General features: G+C 45.6%; 1 protein-coding gene across 4 annotated transcripts in view; it reads right to left on the reverse strand.

Annotated features, from left to right (window-relative positions):
• ASTL (astacin like metalloendopeptidase) overlaps window positions 1-22938 on the reverse strand; it is a 97095-nt gene that overhangs the window by 63353 nt on the left and 10804 nt on the right. For all 4 annotated transcript variants that reach the window (XM_029604450.1, XM_029604449.1, XM_029604451.1 and 1 more), the window contains exons 2-3: window positions 15627-15737; window positions 14957-15018 (exon numbers count right to left, since the gene is read on the reverse strand). In XM_029604450.1, the coding sequence (XP_029460310.1) occupies window positions 14957-15018; window positions 15627-15657 (93 nt within the window). In that variant the 5' untranslated portion in view covers window positions 15658-15737. The remainder of the gene's footprint in view (window positions 1-14956; window positions 15019-15626; window positions 15738-22938) is intronic.

Genomic DNA, 22938 nt, shown 5'->3' on the forward strand with positions numbered 1-22938 from the left:
CAATTCTTATGAATTGTTTTTATGTCCTTGCCATAGTTTTTTGTACCCTGTTGGGCTCCCTAACACAAATAGAAGGTCTTTAGGTCATCTGACTTATACAGCATACCTGCATGATAAGATCCCCTCCTATCACACAATCAAAGAATTCATACTATACTTCCTTCATTGCATGTGATGATTTTTGTAAGTCACTTTTTTTTTTTTTTTAAGTTGAATATCTAAGAAGTGGGAATAAAGGTTTCCAATATCTTGTTATTGTATACTGCTATTAAATAAGTAATTAAGAAAATATGTTTATCCTGTGCACAAACCCCCACCCCACGGGGTCCAGGTGATTTGTTACTTTTTAGTTTGTCAGTCTGCCCTATTATATCTTCCAGGTTCATAGTGATTTATTTCAGTTCTGCTGAATCACCATTACATATTTCTGACATGGGTATCTCCCCATCATCTTCAGTAAACATCATATAGTCTTTCCACTACGGCCTTGTCTTCCCTAAGTGCCCCTTCAACTCCTCGATCATCTAACGATCCAACTGATTCCTTCACAGGTTTCCTGCTTTGGATATATTTTAAGAAATTTTTATTATGTAGTTTTTGCCTCTACAGCCAGCTTTTCAAGATTCATTTAACCTGCCTTATCAATGTTTTACATCCAGCTTGCCATTGCTTGATGCTTTTTCCTAATTTTCTTTAGATAGATCCTTTTTTCCAATTTTTGAAAAAAGTGCTTTTGGATAAATAGCCTATTTCACCTCACCTTTTAACCATGCCAGCAGTCATTTGACCTTCCTTCCACCTTTGTTAATGTGTAGAACAGCGGTTCTCAACCGGTGCGTCGCGACACTAGTGTGTCGCCAAGCACCGGCAGGTGTGTCGCGTGGCTCCCGGTCCCTCCCGCTGCTCGTTCTTCCCTGCTGCCGTTGCCGCCGGGCTATCAGCATGTTCAAGCCCAGCGGGAACGGCAGCGGTGCAAAAAAAAAAAAAAAAAAAAAGCTGTGGCGTCTGCGGCTGCCCTTTTCTTCTTCCCGCGCCTGCATTCCCCCCCCCCCCCCCCCCCCCCCGGACCCGGAACAGGAAGTGGTGCGCGGGAAGAAGAAAGGCCGTGCCGCAAGAGAACCACGCCTCACGCGCCATTACGGCAACACATGGGAAGCGCTGCTGCGGTCGTATGGCCAACCGGTCTTCCTGTTCGGGGGGGGGGGGGGGGGGAGTGGAAGCGCCGCGTGCAGCTTCCGCTTCCTCCCCCCAATGCAGAAAGATCAGCTGGCCTCTCCTGCTGCACCGGCCTCCTGCTATCTTCGGGCGTCGGGCCGTATGGTCCGCCGATCTTCCTGCTTGGGGGGGGGGGGGGGTGGGGAGGGAGGAAGCGGACGTTGTGCGCTGCGCTTCCGCTACCCCCCCCCCCCCCGACAGGAAGTTCGGACACCGAAGATAGCAGGAGTCCGGTGGCAGCAGGAGAGGCAGCTGATCTTCCTGCTCTGGGGGAGAAAGCGGAAGGGAAAGGAGAGAGCAGCATGAGCCTCCCGCGATCGATGGAATTCTTCCTTCTTGGCCTGCGGGGCTGGAGGAGCAGCTACCGTTTGTGCTGGGGGGGGGGGGGGGGAGAGGAAGTGAGTGACAGAAAGAGAGAGAAGCAGCCAGCCAGCCTGTGTGTAAGTGAGAGAATGTGTGTGATTGAGAGCATGTGTGTGTGATTGAGAGAAACTGGTCAGAGAGCTGATGTATGTGTATACGTGAGAGAATGAAAGTGACTGCTCAAGGAGATGACTGATGTGTATGTGAGAGTGTGAGACAGTCAGGGATGTGTGTGTGTGTGAGTGTGAGAGAGAGAGAGAGAAAAAAAGCATGGAAGTGAGAAATCTGGGTATGTGAGAAAGCATGGGAGTAAGAAGCCTGGTGTGGGGGTGTATGTGAAAGAAAGCATGGGAGTGAGAAGCCTGATTATGTGAGAGAGAGCATGGGAGTGGGAAGCCTGTGTGTGTGCATGTATATGAGAGAGACTGGTTGGTAAGGTACTCATACCTTATGGTAATGAGAAGCCTGTGCATGTGGAGAGAACAAGCATGGGAGTGAGAGACTGGTGAGTGTATGTGAGAAAGAGAAAGTGATTATGAGAGTGAGAAGCCCATATATGTAAGTGGAACACGGGAGTGGGAAGCCTGTGTGTGTGTATGGCATGAGAGAAACTGTTCAGGAAGGTGACTGGTGTGTTTGTCAAAGACTGGGAGATGATTGGTGTGTGAGAGACAGAAACTGGTCATGGGGGCATGACTGGTATGGTGTGTGTGTGTGTGTGTGAGAGACATGGGCCCTAAGGAAGAGGACCATGAGTATAGAGCTTAGCCACTACTGCTGCTTCTGGTGTGTGCTACAGCCTGCATGGAAGAGGAGTAGGAAAGCTGCTGGAGGGGGTAAGTAAAGGTGGCTTTTTAAGTTATTTTTCTTGATTGACTGCTATTTTAATTATTTAATATTATGTGATGTGTCTGCTTTTTTTGAAATATTTTATTGGTGTTTGGAGAATTTTTAATAGTTTTTATGAGTTTTTAATTGTTGGATGTTATTCTGTTCATAGTTGTTGTGAAACATTTATTCTGCTTATTAGTATAGTTTTACAATTATTTCTGTGTGGGGATCTATAGCTGCTTGCTAGTTCTGTTTTCCTAATAAGAGGTGTATTGGTTTTTAGGGCCTGATTTAATATTTGTAGTGTTGCCTTTTCATAGATAGGGTTGCTCCTGTTTGAGTGTATTCCATAATACAGGTGTAACTGTGTGTGGATTAGTTTAATGTGCATTACTACAGATCCTGGGAGTATGTTAGGTCGGTTCTGTGTCTGTTACAGAGATATTTTACTAGCATGTAAGTGTTTTATCAGTCTTATTTGTTGCGTTTTCTCAAGAGGACATGCATTGGTGGTAAACTGCTGTCTTTTCATAAGTAGGGCTATTGAGCCTGAAAGTAGAAGGAGTTTGAGTTGCTGTTACTGAGATGACACCAGAACCAGAATATCTTTTTTGTAGAGTGAGTTGAACGGGGAATGTCATAATTCTGCTTTACATCCATTATTGTGGATCAGGGGGGGGTTCCCGTGGATGCAAACTGTACATTTACATCTAGCCCTGTGACGATCATGAGTCAGTGTGTCACGCATGTGACAACCATCTGTCAGGTGTGTCCCGACAGAAAAAAGGTTGAGAACCACTGGTGTAGAATATATCAGCTATTGCTGCTGTCACTGCAGCAAGATCTACAGCCCAAGAAGCATAGGAGGAAAGAGACAAAGAGGAGGGGGCTGTCGCTTGGCAGGGGTAAAGAGGGGAGCCAGAGAAGGGACATCTGATTGGGAGAGGGGCAAAGAGAGGGGTTTTCTGCCACTAGGCATGAGTGGGTGGGACTTCCACTTCTGGGCAGGGGGCTGGTGAGGAGAAAAGGGGGATGCAAGAGGAAGACCTAGGGCAAGGAGTTGGGGATAAATAGAAGGCTTCAGGGTACAGAGTGGAGTGGATGGAGAAAAACTCTGCTGACAGTTGTCCTATAAAGGACAACTGTGCCTTTGCTGCTAAAGGAGAAAGCAAAGGCACAGAGTAAGCGAAATTGGGAGAGGGGTTGAAATTCCGTATAGCCGCCCCAGGTTTAAAAAAAAAAAAAAAAAAAAAAAAAAAAGGCAGGTCCCATCCCCCCACCAAGTTGCTCCAACCTAGAACTGCAATACAAGTGTACCCTGGTATAGCAGTGTCCCATTGGTTATTCTCCTTCCATCAGCTGTGTCATCTTCATTCAATGCTATATATTCTAACGTTCCCATCTAACTTTTTAGACTTTTGGTTTTGAAACATTCAGTGTCTTACAGAGATATGTAAAATTGATCATGGTTGTACAACAGCTCCTTGTACTCTTTCAATAAGGCGATCTTGGGGTGGGTACTGAGGAAGGTGCAAGTGTTCTCCCACCTCTGCCTGTACTGATGAGTCCTATGTTCTCATGGCTCAGATCAGAGATAAGTGACAGAAAGGTGGACCCCACCACCTTATAGGGGTTCTAAGATTCAGGCAGTTAGTAGTTCCTATTCTGAATAGATAAGGTATTGTTGTTCATTCAGAGGAAAGGACAATGTTTTTTTTTTTTGTTTTGGGTTCCAGGTCAACATATAAACCAGGAAGTTTAAATGAGTGAAGAATGTTGCCATATTTAAGTGTTGGAGTATTCTAGGTTTCTGTGATCCATAAACACTTAAACCAGATGGATTACTACCTCAAGACAGAATCTCCATTTCTTGAAAGCTTTGATGGTTTGGAGCCTTCAGTCCAAGGTTGCATTATGGGAAAGAGGTTTTGGTTGTTTTTTTTTTTAAAGGTACTTGCAGGGTGAACCCCTACTGTTGAGAAAACATGACACCTATGACCACATCTGGAGCATCTGCCTCTGATGAATATTACATGAGATCATTTCCTAGTGTGTAGCAGATGGACTCAGGACCAATGGGTATAGTGTACTCCTGTTAGCAGTTGGAGATGGATCAGATTTCAATCTGACTTCAGCCCCTAGTACATATACCCCTGCAGGAAGTGCAGCTCTTCACTATTAATACCTTGCGCACATATCTACGGCTGAACGCACAGCTGCGCACACAACTACGCGCTCATCTTGAGCGCATAAGAGTTTACGTGCCGACAGCCATGGCACCTCCAGAAACAGGGATAAAGGCTCAAGGCCTCTGCCCAGCATGCCACATCAGAGCCACACAAAGAGAGGAGGCAGATGCCCTGTGCACGCAGTGCGAAGAGGCCCTGGGAGACCCAGTCCAGGGCCAGTCCCACCCAGGGCCAAGTTCTAGCTCCTCAGGGGGTACCCCGGACCTAACCAGGGGACCTCCCCACAAATGGGGACCCCCAAGGAACCAGCGCCCCTCAGCTTTGACCCAGCGATCTCATGGGTGGAGTTCAAGGGGATTCACGCCTTTGTTCAAATGTAAACTGAACCTCAGGCTGACCAGCCACATGCTCCACAGGAGGACCCTCATGCCCCAGGCCCTTCAAGACCTAGGCACAGGCTTCTACTACCCAGAAGCCCCACCTATGGGTACTCTGATATCTCTTAGGAGGAAGCCGAACCCTTAGAGGAGGGGGGAGCTCCCCCCGGGGACAGAGCCTCACTGAACCATGAGACGCTTCTTCACAAAGGACGAGCTCCTGGACCTGGTCAACCAATGCCTGACTGAGCTCACTATTCCAGGCCCAGGTACTTCGGGGGAACCTAAACTGAACCCCCTGCTGGAGGGTCTTAGACAGACTTCTCGCCATTTCTCTCTGTTACAAGCAGCACAGCATTTGATTGACCTGGAATGGAATGCTCCGGAGTCCACATTCAAGGGGGGACTAGCTTTGGCAGACCTGTACCCCCTGGACCTGGCAACCAAACATCTTCTTGCATGCCCAAGAGTTGATGCCATGGTCTGCATGGTCTCCAAGCGCACTACCATACCAGTGGAGGGAGGAGCTGCGCTCAAGGATGCACATGACCGGCAGCTGGAGTCCATCCTCAAACAGTCATTTGACGTAGCCGCTATGTCTCTACAAATTGCGGCCTGCTGCACCGTGGTGACATGTGCCTGCTTATCACAAACCAGGAACACCACCCCGGGAGAAGACATGGAACCAGCAGTATCATTCCTTGCGGATGCTGCCTTCGACCTAGTGCGCACCGCGGCCAGAGGAGTGTCCTCTGCGGTGGCGGCCAGGAGGCAACTCTGGCTCCGAAGCTGGTCAGCCGACATCTTCCAAAACGCACCTCACAAGGATGCCCTTCAAAGGATCCCTCCTGTTCGGCAGCAAACTAGAGAAACTGGCTGACAAATGGGGCGAGTCCCCATTGCCGCGCCTACCGGAGGATAAGACGAAGAGAAACCAGCGACCCTTCCCCAGGTCCTCTAGGCGCAGAAGTTCACAGTGCTTCAATCCTTACAGGAGTAACTATCAAGCCCACCGCCCTACGGGCAGGAACCAGTCCTTTCGGAACAAGCACAACAAGAGGGGAACCAGCTCGGGTACAGGCCCCAGCCGCACCCCACAATGAGATTCAGCTGACCCATCCAAGGAAAGAAGCCATAGGGGGCAGACTAGCCCTATTCTACCGCAGATGGGTCGAGATAACTTCGGACAAGTGGGTCCTAGCCATCATTTGGGAGGGGTACTACCTGGATTTTCTACGAATCCCTCCAGACAAGTTCGTGGAGTCCCCCTGCCACGACCTCTCCAAGAGGGCGGCAGTGGAAGCTACACTGTCCAGGCTACTGGCCCTCGAGGCCATAACCCCAGTGCCTCCACAAGAAATAAATACTGGGCATTATTCCATTTATTTTATCTTCCCCAAGAAAGAGGGAACATTCAGGCTCATCCTGGACCTCAAATCGATCAACCGCCACCTGAGGATTCCCCGCTTCCGCATGGAAGCCCTATGATCCATAATAAGGGCGATACAACCGGGAGAGTTTCTCACATCCCCGGATCTTTCGGAGGCCTACCTACACATCCCAATTCATCAGGAACACCAGCATTACCTACACTTCAAAGTCCTGAACCGTCACTACCAGTTCCGGGCACTACCCTTCGGGTTAGCCACAGCACCCCGGATGTTCACCAAGGTAATAGTAGTGGTGGCGCAACACTGAGGAAGGAAGGAATCCTCGTTCACCCTTACCTGGACGACTGGCTGATCAGGGCAAAGTCACCAGAGGAAAGCCGCCAAGCAACCAGCAGAGTCATAACTCTACTGGAGAGCCTAGGATGGGTGGTCAACACAAACAAAATCTCCCTACAGCTCTCACAGTCGCTGGAATACCTAGGAGTCCGATTCGACACCAAAGAGGACAAGGTCAGCCTAACCCCCACAAGGAAATCAAAATTGTGGAACCGGCTGCAAACCTTGCTGAACGATCGTCCCACAGCATGGGATTACCTGCAAGTCCTTGGGCTGATAGCATCCACCTTGGAAGTTGTGCCATGGGCGCGAGCCCACATGAGGACCCTACAGCGCTCCCTCCTATCACGGTGGAGCCCATGGTCCCAGAACTACACCGTATGTCCATTACTCCCGGGCAGAGTTCGGACCCAACTATGGTGGTGGCTGCAGGCCAGCCACATGAGCCAGGGATCAAGACTATCCTCCCCAACCTGGACCCTACTCACCACAGATGCCAGTCTACGAGGATGGGGAGCACACTGCGAGGAGTTAACCGCCCAAGGGCAGTGGAACGCAGAAGAGGTGGGATGGAACATCAACCGCCTAGAAGCGCGGGTAGTCCGACTAGCCTGTCTGCGGTTCGCTCAGACTCCAAAACAAAGCGGTCAGAGTAATGTCGGACAACACCACGACAGTGGCCTATATCCACTGGCAGGGGGGAACCAGGAGCCAACAGGTGTCCCTAGAAATAGACCCCCTGATGGCGTGGGCGGAAGCAAACCTCCAGGAGATCTTCGCCGTCCACATCGCCAGGAAAGACATCACGGCAGACTTCCTCAGCAGGGAAAGTCTAGACCCAGGAGAATGGAGGCTGTCATCCGCAGCCTTCCAATTGATAGTGAATCGGTGGGGGGGGGGGGGGGGGGGAGACACCGGACATGGACCTTCTGGCAAACACATCCAACGCCCAAGTATCCAGATACTTCAGCTGCAGGCGGGAACCGCAGTCCCAAGGGATTAACGCCCTGGTACAGACCTGGACACAGGGGACTCTACTATACGCCTTCCCGCCATGGCCCCTATTGGGCACGATCATTCACAAGATACAACTACACAAGGGACTAGTTCTTGGCCAATCCAGAGCCACCAGAAGACGACCCTGGTACGCAGACATGAGAAGACTGCTGGCAGGGAACCCTCTACCCCTGCCCCCACACAGGGACCTGCTACAACAAGGTCCAATCCTCCACGAGGACCCAGCTCAATTCTCTTACGGTCTGGCAATTGAGAGGGCCCGCCTGAGAGAGCGGATACTCGGGGGTGGTAATAGACACTCTCCTCCAATCATGCAACTTCTCCACATCGTTAACGTACATAAGGATTTGGATAGTATTTGAAGCCTGGTGCGAAGACCACAACATCAAGCCACGCTCATTTAAAGTTCCTGTGATCCTGGAATTCTTACAGAATGGACTACAGAAAGGTCTGTCCCTCAACTCCATCAAGGTACAAGTGGCCGCATTGTCATGCTACGGCTCCAAGAGTGAGGGCGACAGCATAGCTTCTCACTAAAGTGGCCGGTACCTCTATGGAATCTCAATCTCGTTTTGGACTTCCTAGCGGGAACTGCCTTCAGACCCCTCCGAGGCCTGTCCCTCCACCTGTTAACCTTAACTGTGTTCAGCCCGCCGCATCTCGGAACTACAAGCACTGTCCTGCCAGGAGCCGTTCCTCAGGCTCACCCCGGGGTCCATCCAACTACGCACGGTTCCCTCCTTCCTCCCCAAAATGGTCTCTCACTTCCACCTCAACCAGACCATCTCGTTACCAATGACGGATGGCTTGAAGAATTCAGAAGAAGCCTGTAGTCTATGTCACCTCAACAAACATTGGCAGACTCCTATCCAGATACCTGGAAATGTCGGAACCCGTACGAAGAACGAACCACCTTTTCGTCCTTCACTACGGAAAGAAACAAGGGGAAGCGGACTTGCGGGCAACCATCACCCACTGGATCAAGGAAGTCATCAAGGCGGCCTACATAGAAACTGGCAAGCCACCACCTCTACAGGTCAAGGCCCATTCTACCAGAGCCCAGGCAGTATCCTGGGCAGAAACTAGAATTCTGACACCTGCCGAGATCTGCAGGGCGGCCACATGGTCCTCCATCCATACTTTCTCCAGATTCTACCGTCTGGATGTTCAGGCTCGGGAGGACACTGCATTTGCAAGGGCAATACTAAATGGGTCACGGGCAGCCTCCCACCCGGTTCGGGAGTAGCTTTTATACATACCATTGGTCCTGAGTCCATCTGCTACACGCTAGGAAATGGAGAAATTACTTACCTGATAATTTCGTTTTCCTTAGTGTAGACAGATGGACTCTGCATCCCACCCTTGGCTGCCGTTATGCATGGTCTTTCATTTACCTAGGGCAGTGGTTCTCAACCTTTTTTCTGTTGGGACACACCTGACAGATGGTTCTCACATGCGTGACACACTGACCCATGATAGTCACAGGGCTAGATGTAAAAGTACAGTTTGCATCCACGGGAACCCCCCTGACCCACAATAATGGATGTAAAGCAGAATTATGATATTCCTCATACAACTCACCCTACAAAAAAGATATTCTGGTTCTGGTGTCATCTCAGTAACAGCAACTCAAACTCCTTCTACTTCCAGGCTCAATAGCCCTACTTATGAAAAGACAGCAGTTTACCACCAATGCATGTCCTCTTGAGAAAACACAACAAATAAGACTGATACAAACGCTTACATGCTAGTAAATTATTTCAGTAACAGACACAGAACCGACCTAACATACTCCCAGGATCTGTAGTAATGCACATAAACTAATCCGCACAGTTACACCTGTATTATGGAATACACTCAAACAGGAGCAACCCTATCTATGAAAAGGCAACACTACAAATATTAAATCAGGTCCTAAAAACCAATACACCTCTTATTAGGAAAACAGAACTAGCAAGCAGCTATAGATCTCCACATAGAAATAACTGTATAACTATACTAATAAGCAGAATAAATGTTTCACAACAACTATGAACAGAACAACATCCAACAATTAAAAACTCATAAAAACTATTAAAAATTCTCCAAACACCAATAAAATATTTCAAAAAAAGCAGACACATCACATAATATTAAATAATTAAAATGGTAGTCAATCAAGAAAAATAAACTTAAAAAGCCACCTTTACTTACCCCCTCCAGCAGCTCTCCTACTCCTCTTCCATGCAGGCTGTAGCACACACCAGAAGCAGCAGTAATGGCTAAGCTCTATACTCATGGTCCTCTTCCTTAGGGCCCATGTCTCTCACACACACACACACACCATATCAGTCATGCCCCCATGACCAGTTTCTGTCTCTCACACACCAATCATCTCCCAGTCTTTGACAAACACACCAGTCACCTTCCTAAACAGTTTCTCTCATGCCATACACACACACAGGCTTCCCACTCCCGTGTTCCACTTACATATATGGGCTTCTCACTCTCATAATCACTTTCTCTCACACACACACACACTCACCAGTCTCTCACTCCCATGCTTGTTCTCTCCACATGCACAGGCTTTTCATGCCCATAATCACTTTCTCACACAAACACACACAGGCTTCCCACTCCCATGTTCTCTTTCAGATATACAGGCTTCTCACTCCCATGCTGTGTGTCACACACACACACAGGTTTCTCACTCCCATGCTCACTCTTAAGAACATAAGAACATTGCCATACTGGGTCAGACCAAGGGTCCATCAAGCCCAGCATCCTGTTTCCAACAGTGGCCAATCCAGGCCATAAGAACCTGGCAAGTACCCAAAAACTAAGTCTATTCCATGTTACTGTTGCTAGTAATAGCAGTGGCTATTTTCTAAGTCAACTTAATTAATAGCAGGTAATGGACTTTTTTTAAACACAGCTATAATAACTGCACTAACCACATCCTCTGGCAGCAAATTCCAGAGTTTAATTGTGCGTTGAGTGAAAAAGAACTTTCTCCGATTAGTTTTAAATGTGCCACATGCTAACTTCATGGAGTGCCCCCTAGTCTTTCTATTATCTGAAAGAGTAAATAACCAAGTCACATCTACCCGTTCTAGACCTCTCATGATTTTAAACACCTCTATCATATCCCCCTCAGCCGTCTCTTCTCCAAGCTGAAAAGTCCTAACCTTTTTAGTCATTCCCCTTATCATTTTGGTAGCCCTTCTCTGTACCTTCTCCATCACAATTATATCTTTTTTGAGATGCGACGACCAGAATTGTACACAGTACAGTGGCCTGGATTGGCCACTGTTGGACACAGGATGCTGGGCTTGATGGACCCTTGGTCTGACCCAGTATGGCATTTTCTTATGTAGTATACTTGGATTTTCTCTTCTTACACATCTGTCATCTCCTTGAGCAGTCACTTTCATTGTCTCTCACATATACACACACATGCTCTCTCTCTGACCAGTTTCTCTCAATCACACACATGCTCTCGATCAAATACATTCTCTCACTTACACACAGGCTCTCAATCACACACACATTGGCTGGCTGCTTCTCTCTCTCTCCCCCCCACCCGAGCACAAATGGTAGCTGCAGCAGCCTCCTCCTCCAGCCCCCGCAGGCCAAGAAGGAAGAATTCCATCGACCGCGGGAGGCTCATGCTGCTGTCTCTTTTCTCGATTACCGGCTGCTTCAATTGCTCGGGGGCCGATGCTGCAGCGGCCGCTGCTACTTTATCATGCAGCATGGCTCTTTCTTCCCGCACACCACTTCCTGTTCCGGGTCCGGGGGGGGGGGGGGATGCAGGCACGGGAAGAAGAAAAGGCCAGCCACGGGTGCCACATCTTTTAGCACTGCTGTCATTCCCACTGGGCGTGAACGTGCTGATAGCCCGGCGGCAACAGCAGCAGGGAAGAAAGAGCAGCAGGAGAGACCGGGAGCACGCGATATACCAGCTGGTGCTTGGCGACACACTGGTGTGTCATGACACACCGGTTGAGAACTGCTGACCTAGGGCATCCACCCTGCCGGGTGTCGATGCTTTCCGGTTGAGTACACTGGCGGTCTCCAGCTATAGTCAACCAGTTCAAGTTAATCAAGTTATGAAGTTATTCAAGTTAACCAAGTTAACCAAATTAAGTTAATCAGTCAGTCACACATATATCCACAATGCTCTTTGAGGAGAATACTGAAGAGCTGCACTTCCTGCAGGGATATATGTACTAGGGGCCGATGTCAGATTGAAATCTGATCCGTCTCCAACTGCTAACAGGAGTACACTATACCCATTGGTCCTGAGTCCATCTGTCTACACTAAGGAAAACAAAATTATCAGGTAAGTAATTTCTCCGGTGTGAACCAGGAGGGGACACCCCCCCCCCCATGTAAACACTATTTTTGACTGGTTGAAGTCTTCAGCATAGATATTACAAAATGGGGGGGGGGGGGGAAAGACTTGTATGAATATTGGAGAACTTCTTTATAAGCATTTGATATTCCACCTTTCCCTAAAAAAGGTAGGCCCAAAGCAGATTACATAAACAAAGCCAATGAAATACTGAATGTCTCCCATGCATTTGAAGTCAGTGTGTCCTGGGCACTCCTAGGAGGTCCACCTGTAATCCTCCGGATGATTTGATGTACCCCCGAAAAAATAAAATCAATTGAAGGAACATTTCTCTACTTTTGTATAGTTGCTATATGATCACCACATGTTGTTCATGTAGCACTGCGTTCTCTTCCAGAGAGATTACAATGCCGCAGTCTAGAATATCTTTATTCTTGTCCAGCATATAAAGAGGTGGCAGAAGCATTGGTCAGTCTGAAGCACATGATGCTGTAGTTGTAATGAACATGTGTCTATTGAACTAATAGACAAATTGTAATGAGGTTGTATGCCCCCTACAAATCAAACTGACAATACGGGTAGACACAATTTGGAATCTGTTTAAAGATTGGTAATCTCCACATGCTGTCCTTCAAACAATATTGGTGCCCCAACTGGAGAGGATAACAGAATGCCCTGGATGTACTCCTTCAGTGCTGCAAGTTTGGGTTCCAACACAGCATATATCATCCCACAGGGCAGTTTTACAAGGACAGTCTTATTCCCCAGTGGGGTGGGAGGGTACACATTTTTTCTCTTCAAAGATATCTAAATAGATCCAGTATTTCATGGATATCAGAGTCTGGCATGGAGTAGAGGGAAGGATTGAGTTATGTTAGGCCTTCTCATGGAGCAATGGCACACCCAGCCCTCAAGCTAATTATAGATAAGTGGAGATAGCATAGCTCAATGAAGAGTTCCAAGCTAAATTTAACTTTTTGGATAGAGGAACAGATCTAAGGGCTATATTTGCTGATCCAGGTGATCCAACACGAGTGGCATACTTGGGACTTAGAAGTCCCAATACTACTATCCTTCAGTGGTTCCTGATGCTCATCTCTAAAGGGGGACCATTTCCTGAACTACTAATCCCAACTTTTGCAGGGCTCCATCAACTATTTTCTACCAGCTCAGGGGAAAACTCCCAACACACACATAGGAGTTTTAGAAAAAGTATTTCTGAAATGTCCATGAAGTTCACACTTGTAGAGAGTCTACTACCTCTAAACATTTGGAAGATAAGATGTACACCTAGATCAATAAATTGAGTCCATTTCAGCCTGGACAGGAGCACAACAGTGAGGGATGAAGGATCAAGGCTCTCATTCAGCACTCCCTCACCTAGGCTTCTTCCTCCATTAGGCCTAGGCCAGCAAGTTTTTTGCCAGCTGTTTTCAGGGACAGGTTTGTGTATAGAGGTATTTATCTTCATAATACAGGGACTAGTCCAAGCAGCCTAGTGAACACACATCAACTGGTTTGTATTCAGCGGACCTAGATGGTTTTTGTGTAGCCACGCTGGCTGCCAGAACAACTTCAAAACCAGTAGTAAAAAAAATTGCTAACAGCCTAGGTCCCTCATCCACTGTGGGGCTAACTTCCTTTTTGTAGGGGAGGAAGGCAGTATAGGGGACCCAGTATTGCAAGTGTATGATTTAGATCATAACCTGTTTCCATCACACTGCAGCCTGACAGTGTACCTCACCTGCTGCCAGCTGGAGTTTGAGTCAAAGTCACTGCAGCAGCCCCCTGCTACACAGAAATCCAAGAGAGACAAAGAGGAAAAGGACAAAGCTTGAGAGCAAGTAAGGGATAAAGGGAGGGGGGAAGGTTGAAGAGAGAATTAAAAACATTAAAAAAAAAAGTTGTGTTTGGAGTAGAATAGGTACATATAGCACATTCTCCGCTACCCCTCAGGGTTGGCAACTATTAGACTGCTGCTCCTTCTGTGGTTAACCTGCTCAATACCTACATGCAAACCTCCCATGAAAACATCTTTAAGTAAAAGAGCTCTATCCACAGCAGGCCCCAAACAGTGGAATCTGCTTCCTCCGGAGCTAAGGCTGATACATTGCCCCAACACGTTCAAAAAAAGACTCAAGACATGGCTATTCGGTCAAGCATTCCCTTAACTTAGTCTTCCACAGCTCCCATAGACTGTTTTCATACTGTTGACGTCCAGAACCTATGCTCATGTTTTTACTCATCAATAAGAAATTTCTCCCTCCTCCCCCCTCCACGAACAACCTTCCTTCCCCCTCCTCCCCCCATTAGCAAACCTCCCTCCCCATGTGCTAGTCTCGCTCTAATAGTGCATACTGCTACTGTTCCTAGTTATGTTATATTATCCAAGTTGTTCACTCCCTTGTTCATTGTAAGACATATGTTGTCATTGTTTTCTACTTGTTATAATGTAAACCGGAGTGATAAGTAATTCTGTTACCTGAACTTCGGTATAAAAAAAAGTTATAAATAAATACCTACCTATAGTGCCAGAACGTAATAGGTCTTGAAGCATTTGAAAGGTGGAATATTAAATAAAATAGTTCCATGCTCTGTAGGGTTACTCCAGCATCTGCTACTAGCTGTCAAGAAACTCCTGCATGTACCCCAGTTAGTCAGTCAAGCACACAGACACCCACCTAACTCATCCAAGCATCTTCAAACTGCTGTGTGATGCACCTAGTGTTCCCGCAGGCAGAGGGAAGCCTCCATTTCAGAAGGCATCAGAGAGAACCACTCCTCCATCTCAAGATAAGAGTAACCTCCTCCCCTCCCAAAAGCAGGAGCAGTCACAGGGGTCTTTAAGTGGTGTTCCACAAGTTGTTTTTTTCTATTACTTGGGAGCAGCTGGATACTCACAGGTTTGATGATATCACCCTCAATCAGGAAGCTGCTCTCTGGTGCATTCAAAGGAATAATTCCTGTAACGTAATGGATAGCAATAAGGATATTAAATACTGATTTAAAAAAAAAAAAGCCTCTCCCTAAAAACTACCCAGGGCCAGTGCTAAAAATTTTGCTATTTTAAGCAACTTAAATGCAAGACTCCCCCTGGACCACCACCATTCCATTTCCCCATCTCACCTGCAGGAAACTCATTCAGGAGAAGGCAGGGCCTTTACAGATTACTAGAAAATGTGTGCTAACTCAACCTCCTCCCTGAGCAGGGAAATGCCACTGTATTTGAATAGCAGCTGGCCCAGAGCCCAGCCCACTGCTTTGGAAGAAAGCATAATGCCTAGAAGGTTCGGGGCAGGAGGAACAAAGGCAGCAGCAGAAGCAGCCTAAATGGCATTTTTTGCTTTATCCCCCCCTCTCCCCTGCAGCTTGCTGCCCTAGGCAGCTGCCTAAGTAATTTCACCAGCCCTGTACCCACCTCTAATACATACTATCTCACCCAGCCACCTGCACCAACACACAGACCCTGTTTCCCAACCAACTTTGTACCCAGATATAACAGGTTTGGAGGGCAAGGGGGCAGAGAATGTGGAAGAAACTCATAGGCAAGGAAAGACAGGCCTTAACTGACTCTGGTTAATATCTAGAATGTCATCCTTCATTTGACATCTGTTGTCTTTGTTACCATTCCAGGGGAGATTGCAGATTGGTATTGGATTACCACAACACCCTGGAACTAGAACTGGAAGGGGAAAAAAAAAAAAGCATTTAGTGAATATCCAAATGTCTGCAGAGGTTTCTGCTGCCTCCTGCTGATAATTCAGTTAGGTTATGTCTTGTCAAATAAATCTGATCACTTTCTTTGGGTGACCAGAGAGTTGGATCAGGGAAAGTACTAGATGCAGTGTACTTGGGATTTCAGTAAGGCTTTTGACATGGTGCTACATAGGCATCTTATGTAAACTTTAAGGTCCTTGACATGGATCCTAAAAATGACTGGGTAGCAATAAATAGTAGGGATGTGAATCGTTTTTTGACGATTTAAAATATCGTCCGATATATTTTAAATCGTCAAAAGTCGTTAGGGCCATGATACAATACCAATTCCCCTGATTTATCGTCAAAAAATCGTAAATTGGGGGAAGGGGGAGGGCAGGAAAACCGGCACACTAAAACCCACCCCCGACCCTATAAATTAAATCCCCCACCCTCCCGAACCCCCCCCCCAAATGCCTTAAATTACCTGGGGGTCCAGCGGCGGTCCGGAACGGCCTCCTGCAATTGAATCGTGTTGTCTTCAGCCGGCAGGAAATCGCTCCCGGACCCCCGCTGGACCCCCAGGGACTTTTGGCCAGCTTGGGGGGGCCTCCTGACCCCCACAAGACTTGCCAAAAGTCCAGCGGGGGTCCGGAACGACCTCCTGCAGTCGAATCGTGTTGGTCTATGGCCGCCGCCATTTTGCACCGCCATTTTGCAAAATGGCGGCGCAGAATGGCGCCGGCTGAAGACAACACGATTCAATTGCAGGAGACCGTTCCGGACCGCCGTTGGACCCCCAGGTAATTTAAGGCATTTGGGGGGGGGGCGGGTTTTAGGGTGTTTTAGTGTGCCGGTTTTCCTGCCCTCCCCCTTCCCTCGATTTAGCTACAGACCGCCGCTGGACCCCCAGGTAATTTAAGGCATGGGGGGGGGGGGGGTTTAAGGGGGTTAGTGTGCCGGTTCACAATTTTAACGTTTTTCACGATACTCTAAACACCCAAACGGCGACGATACGATTCCCTCCCCCTCCCAGCTGAAATCGATCGTTAAGACGATCGAGGACACGATTCACATCTCTAATAAATAGTAATGCTAAGTGAGTTCACTCCATGCAGAGGGGCACCACTAGTAGTGCGCCACAGGGATCGGCTACTGGACCAATTGTTTTCAATATTTTCATAAGTGATATTGCAGGACAACCATCAGGACATGTTTGTCTTTTTTGTGGATGATACCAAGCTACAACAGGGTATTTAAAGATTTTTTATATACCGCGGCACATCACCTCTGTTTACAGAAAACATTAATTCAGCAATGCGCTTTACAATAAAACATTAACTGGTAAAACAAACAAGTAGCATGTTTAACCAATAACTAGGAGAATAAATATCATCGTTATGAGGGTGACAATGGTATCGAGGAGAGTAAATATCAAAGATGTAATGTTAAGAAGGGTAACCGAAATTTAATTACAGTAATAAATAACTAGAAGGGAGCTTTTCTAGGGGAAGGGAGACAGCGGGAGGTTGTGACAGCAACGTAAATGGATTGTATGGGTCCCCAGTCAGTTAATGGTAGACATTTTTGAACAGCCAGGTTTTTAGGTTTTGTTTAAATTTTTTGTGGCAAGGTTCCTGGCGCAGTTCAGAGGGCATACTGTTCCATATTGTGGTTCCAGCTATGATGAGCGATTGTTCTTTTGTAGAAGCAAGTTTGGTCAGTTTAGGAGAGGGGATTGGCAGTCTGGCTTGATGCTGGGATCTGGTTGGTCAGTTTGACTTTTTGAAGTATAGGTGTTGGAGAACCAAAGCATATTTCGGTTATGGATGGCTTTGTGTATTAGCGTAATGGATTTATATATGATCCTGGATGCAATGGGTAGCCAGTGTAGAGACTGAAGTGTGGGAGTGATGTGTCCGTGGCGGCGTGTGTCGGTAATGATGCGGGCAGCTGCATTTTGTAACATTTGCAATGGTTGTAGCGTGGTTTTTGGTAAGCCTAATAGAAGTGCATTGCAGTAGTCAAGCTTTGATAGAATAGTTGCTTGCAGTACTGTGCGGAAGTCATATGGGTGTAAGAGCGGTTTGATACGCTTTAGAGTGTGGAGCTTGAAAAAGCCAGTTTTTAACAGTGTCCAAGATGAATTTTTTAAACGTAAGATTGCTGTCAGTGATGATGCCAAGGCTGCGGACTTGCTGTGCCATAGGAGGGCTGGCTTGTGATAGTACAGTTGTGTTCAATGTCAAGTTTTTTGGAGGTGTGATGGTGAACAGCTCAGTTTTGTTGGTGTTAATGGCCAAGTAGCTGTCAGTAAGTAGTTTTTTAATTTCTGTGAGGGGCCACGTTCCATGTGTTCAGGGCATTTGAGAGAGAACTGGTAATAGGTATGAGGATCTGTACATCATTTATTTATTTATTTATTTAGGGATTTTATATACCGATTTTCTTGATACAGATCAAATCAACTCGGTTTACATAGAACGATAGTACATTAACAGTAACTAGTCAAACCTCAAAAGAGGAGACAGATTAGGAGCAGAAGGTAAAAGTTACATTATAACAATGGTGAATAACTTGGAATTGGAAATGAAGAGACAGATAATCAAAGTAGAGAGATATAACAGAGAGAAGGGGGTTGAAGCCAACCTCAGGAGAATAACTCTAGCATTATAACGTGATTATATGACATTCTGCTAGTTATTGAAGTACAGCTGATTGAATAATATCTTAGTAGAATATAGTCTAGGAGACAGGAAAGGCTCTACAGAAAAGCCAAGTCTTCAGTTTCTTCTTAAAATCTATGAGGCAGGTTTCCTGTCGAAGGTCTGGGGGTAGTGTATTCCAAATGGTGGGGCCTGCTGTTGAAAAAGCCCGGTCCCTGATTGTTAATTTTTGTACCAATTTGATCATCTGCGTAAATGAAGTGTTGAAGACCCAGTTTTGAAAGTAGCCGGTAGAGTGGTGTGAGATAAACATTAAACAGAGTCAAGGAAAGTGATGATCCTTGGGGGGACTCCTTGTGCGAGACTTCTTGGCTTGGATTCGCATCGTCCACTTTTAACACTGTAGGTCCTGTTGCTCAGGTATGATTGGAACCAGAGTAGCGCCGTGCCGGTGATTCCTATTTCGGTGAGGCGGGAGATGAGGGTGTTGTGATTTACAGTGTCAAAGGCGGCCGATATATCTAGGATGGCCAGAATGTGTGAGTGGCTGGAGTCTAGGGCTGTTAGGAGCGACTGATAGTGATAGTAGAAGAGTTTCTGTGCTGTGGAACTTTCTGAATCCATATTGGGAAGGGAAAAGTAATTGATGCTCGTCTAGGTATTCAGTGAGTTGTTTATTGATGATTCTTTCAATTATTTTGGATAGGAAGGGGAGGTTCGAAACTGGACGATAGTTCACTGGGTCAGATGTATCCAGGTTTTATTTTTTTAAGGGTAGGTGTTATGATTGCATGTTTGAGTTGAGAAGGAACTTTGTCCGATGCGATATTTGTTGAGTATCTTTGCGATGGGTTTTGCTATTGTAGAGTGTGTTGAGAGTAGGGTTTTAGTGGGCATTATGTCTGCGGGGTGCAGAGCTGGTTTAATTTTCTTTAGTATTGACTCTACTTCTATATAAGTCGTATTCTCAAGATTTGTAAGCTTTGTTTCAAAGTTTTTTTTAGTAGCTGGTGCAGATTGGTTGGTGTATGTAGATGCGGCAGTGAGATGGGAATTGTTATTGTGGGTGTTGCTGGGATTTAACGTTGAGTTGGGCAAGATTTGTGACTTAAAACGTGTTAAAATAGTTTGTATTTTGTTGTTGAAGTAAGCTGCTAGTTCCTCACATTTTGATTCACACCCAGGAAGGCATGGAAAACATGAGGAGGATCTAGTGAAGCTTGAAGAAGGTCTACAGTCTAAAAGCTAAGATTCAGTGCTAAAAACAAAAAACAAACATGCAGAGTCTTACATTTAGGATGTAGAAATGCAAGGGAGGGGTACACTATAGGGGTGAAATTAGTCTATGCCTGAAAAGAGCAGGATCTGGGTAAGGTAGTATCTGATGATAATCATTGCTAAGGCAATGGGAAAAGCCAGAAAGATGCTTGGGTGCACAGGGAGAGGAATGGTCAGCAGGAAATAAAGGAGGCAATATTGCCCCATATAAGTCCTTATTTTATTTATTTAGCTCTTTTTATAGTGTACCGATATTCATATATATTCATTGCGGAGTATAACACACATCACAAATAGAAAACATTTGACACCGCATTTTCAAAACAAAGACAAATCAAAAAAAATTTAAAACTAGCGAAAAAAAAGATAACATAACAAACTAATTCGTATCTTCAAAATATAGCAGTTTAGAATAATGCTTGCAATTCAGGAGACCGCACCTTCAAAAGGATATAAACTGGATGGAATCTGCCCAGAAGGGGGCTAACTATAACGGAGATAGAGCAGCTTTTAAACTAGAACAAAGGGGAAAGCCGAAAGTCGCTCAGCAGCGCATGGTTCGGAGAGAGGTATCTTTAAAGGATACTAATGATGCATTAGAATTAGGGCATCCCGACAGTGAGGTTCCAATAATTAGAAAAGTAGTCCAAGTGCCTGTAACTAAAAAAAAAACTCACCTGAGCTAAAAAATTCTAACTTATCCCTATCAATTAAAAAGCAGAATGAAAATACAAACAAAACAAACTTTGAAATGTTTGTATGCTAATGCCAGAAGTCTAAGTAGTAAGATGGGAGAATTAGAATGTATAGCAGTGAATGATGACAGACTTAATTGGCATCTCAGACATGGTGGAAAGAGGATAACCAATGGGACAGTGCTATACCGGGGTACAAATTATATCGCAATGACAGAGAGGAGCACTCGGGAGGAGGTGTGGCGCTTTATGTCCAGGATGGCATAGAGTCCAACAGGATAAACATCCTGCATGAGACTAAATGCAAAATTGAATCTTTATGGGTAGAAATCCCTTGTGTGTCAGGGAAGACTATAGTGATAGGGGTATACTACCTTCCACCTGGTCAAGATGGTGAGACGGAAGTGAAATGCTAAGAGAAATTAGGGAAGCTAACCAAATTGGTAGTGCAGTAATAATGGGAGACTTCAATTACCCCAATATTGACTGGGTAAATGTATCATCGGGTCACGCTAGAGAGATAACGTTCCTGGATGGAATAAATGAAAGCTTTATGGAGCAATTGGTTCAGGAACCGACAAGAGGGAGCAATTTTAGATCTAATTCTCAGTGGAGCACAGGACTTGGTGAGAGAGGTAACGGTGGTGGGGCCGCTTGGCAATAGTGATCATAATATGATCAAATTTGATTTAATGACTGGAAGAGGAACAGTGTGCAAATCCAAGGCTCTCGTGCTAAACTTTCAAAAGGGAAACTTTGATAAAATGAGAAAAATTGTTAGGAAAAAAAACTGAAAGGAGCAGCTACAAAAAGTAAAAAATGTCCAAGAGGCGTGGTCATTGTTAAAAAATACCATTCTAGAAGCACAGTCCAGATGTATTCCACACATTAAGAAAGGTGGAAAGAAGGCAAAACGATTACTGGCATGGTTAAAAGGGGAGGTGAAAGAAGCTATTTTAGCCAAAAGATCTTCATTCAAAAATTGGAAGAAGGATCCAACAGAAGAAAATAGGATAAAGCATAAACACTGGCAAGTTAAATGTAAGACATTGATAAGACAGGCTAAGAGAGAATTTGAAAAGAAGATGGCTGTAGAGGCAAAAAACTCACAGTAAAAACTTTGTAAAATATATCCAAAGCAGAAAGCCTGTGAGGGAGTCAGTTGGACCGTTAGATGATCGAGGGGTTAAAGGGGCACTTAGAGAAGATAATGCCATCACGGAAAGATTAAATGATTTCTTTGCTTCGGTGTTTACTGAAGAGGATGTTGGGGAGGTACCCATAATGGAGAAGGTTTTCATGGGTAATGATTCAGATGGACTGAATCAAATCACGGTGAACCTAGAAGATGTGGTAGGCCTGATTGACAAACTGAAGAGTAGTAAATCACCCGGACCGGATGGTATACACCCCAGAGTTCTGAAGGAACTAAAACATGAAATTTCAGACCTATTAGTAAAAATTTGTAACTTATCATTAAAATCATCCATTGTACCTGAAGACTGGAGGATAGCAAATGTAACCCCAATATTTAAAAAGGGCTCCAGGGACGATCCAGGAAACTACAGACCGGTTAGCCTGACTTCAGTGCCAGGAAAAATAGTGGAAAGTGTTCTAAACATCAAAATCACAGAACATATAGAAAGACTTGGTTTAATGGAACAAAGTCAGCATGGCTTTACCCAGGGCAAGTCTTGCCTCACAAATCTGCTTCACTTTTTTGAAGGAGTTAATAAACAAGTGGATAAAGGTGAACTGGTAGATGTAGTATACTTGGATTTTCAGAAGGCGTTTGACAAAGTTCCTCATGAGAGGCTACTAGGAAAAGTAAAAAAAGTCATGGGATAGGTGGCGATGTCCTTTCATGGATTGCAAACTGGCTAAAAGACAGGAAACAGAAAGTAGGATTAAATGGACAATTTTCTCAGTGGAAGGGAGTGGACAGTGGAGTGCCTCAGGGATCTGTATTGGGACCCTTACTTTTCAATATATTTATAAATGATCTGGAAAGAAATACGACGAGTGAGATAATCAAATTTGCAGATGACACAAAATTGTTCAGAGTAGTTAAATCACAAGCAGATTGTGATAAATTGCAGGAAGACCTTGTGAGACTGGAAAACTGGGCATCCAAATGGCAGATGAAATTTAATGTGGATAAGTGCAAGGTGATGAATATAGGGAAAAATAACCCATGCTATAATTACACAATGTTGGGTTCCATATTAGGTGCTACAACCCAAGAAAGAGATCTAGGTGTCATAGTGGATAACACATTGAAATTGTCGGTTCAGTGTGCTGCGGCAGTCAAAAAAGCAAACAGAATGTTGGGAATTATTAGAAAGGGAATGGCGAATAAAATGGAAAATGTCATAATAATGTCATAATAATCATCCATGTCATAATAATCATCCATGACATACTCACAGATGACCAACCAGACATATTCTGTATAACCGAATCTTGGCTGAAACACTCTGACAGTCCTACTCAATCAACTGCCCAAAAACACATACAATATTTTCTCCATACCCAGAAACAAAAGAAA

The sequence above is a fragment of the Rhinatrema bivittatum genome, chromosome 5, assembly GCF_901001135.1.
Source record: "Rhinatrema bivittatum chromosome 5, aRhiBiv1.1, whole genome shotgun sequence".
NCBI classification, from domain to species: Eukaryota; Metazoa; Chordata; class Amphibia; order Gymnophiona; family Rhinatrematidae; genus Rhinatrema; species Rhinatrema bivittatum.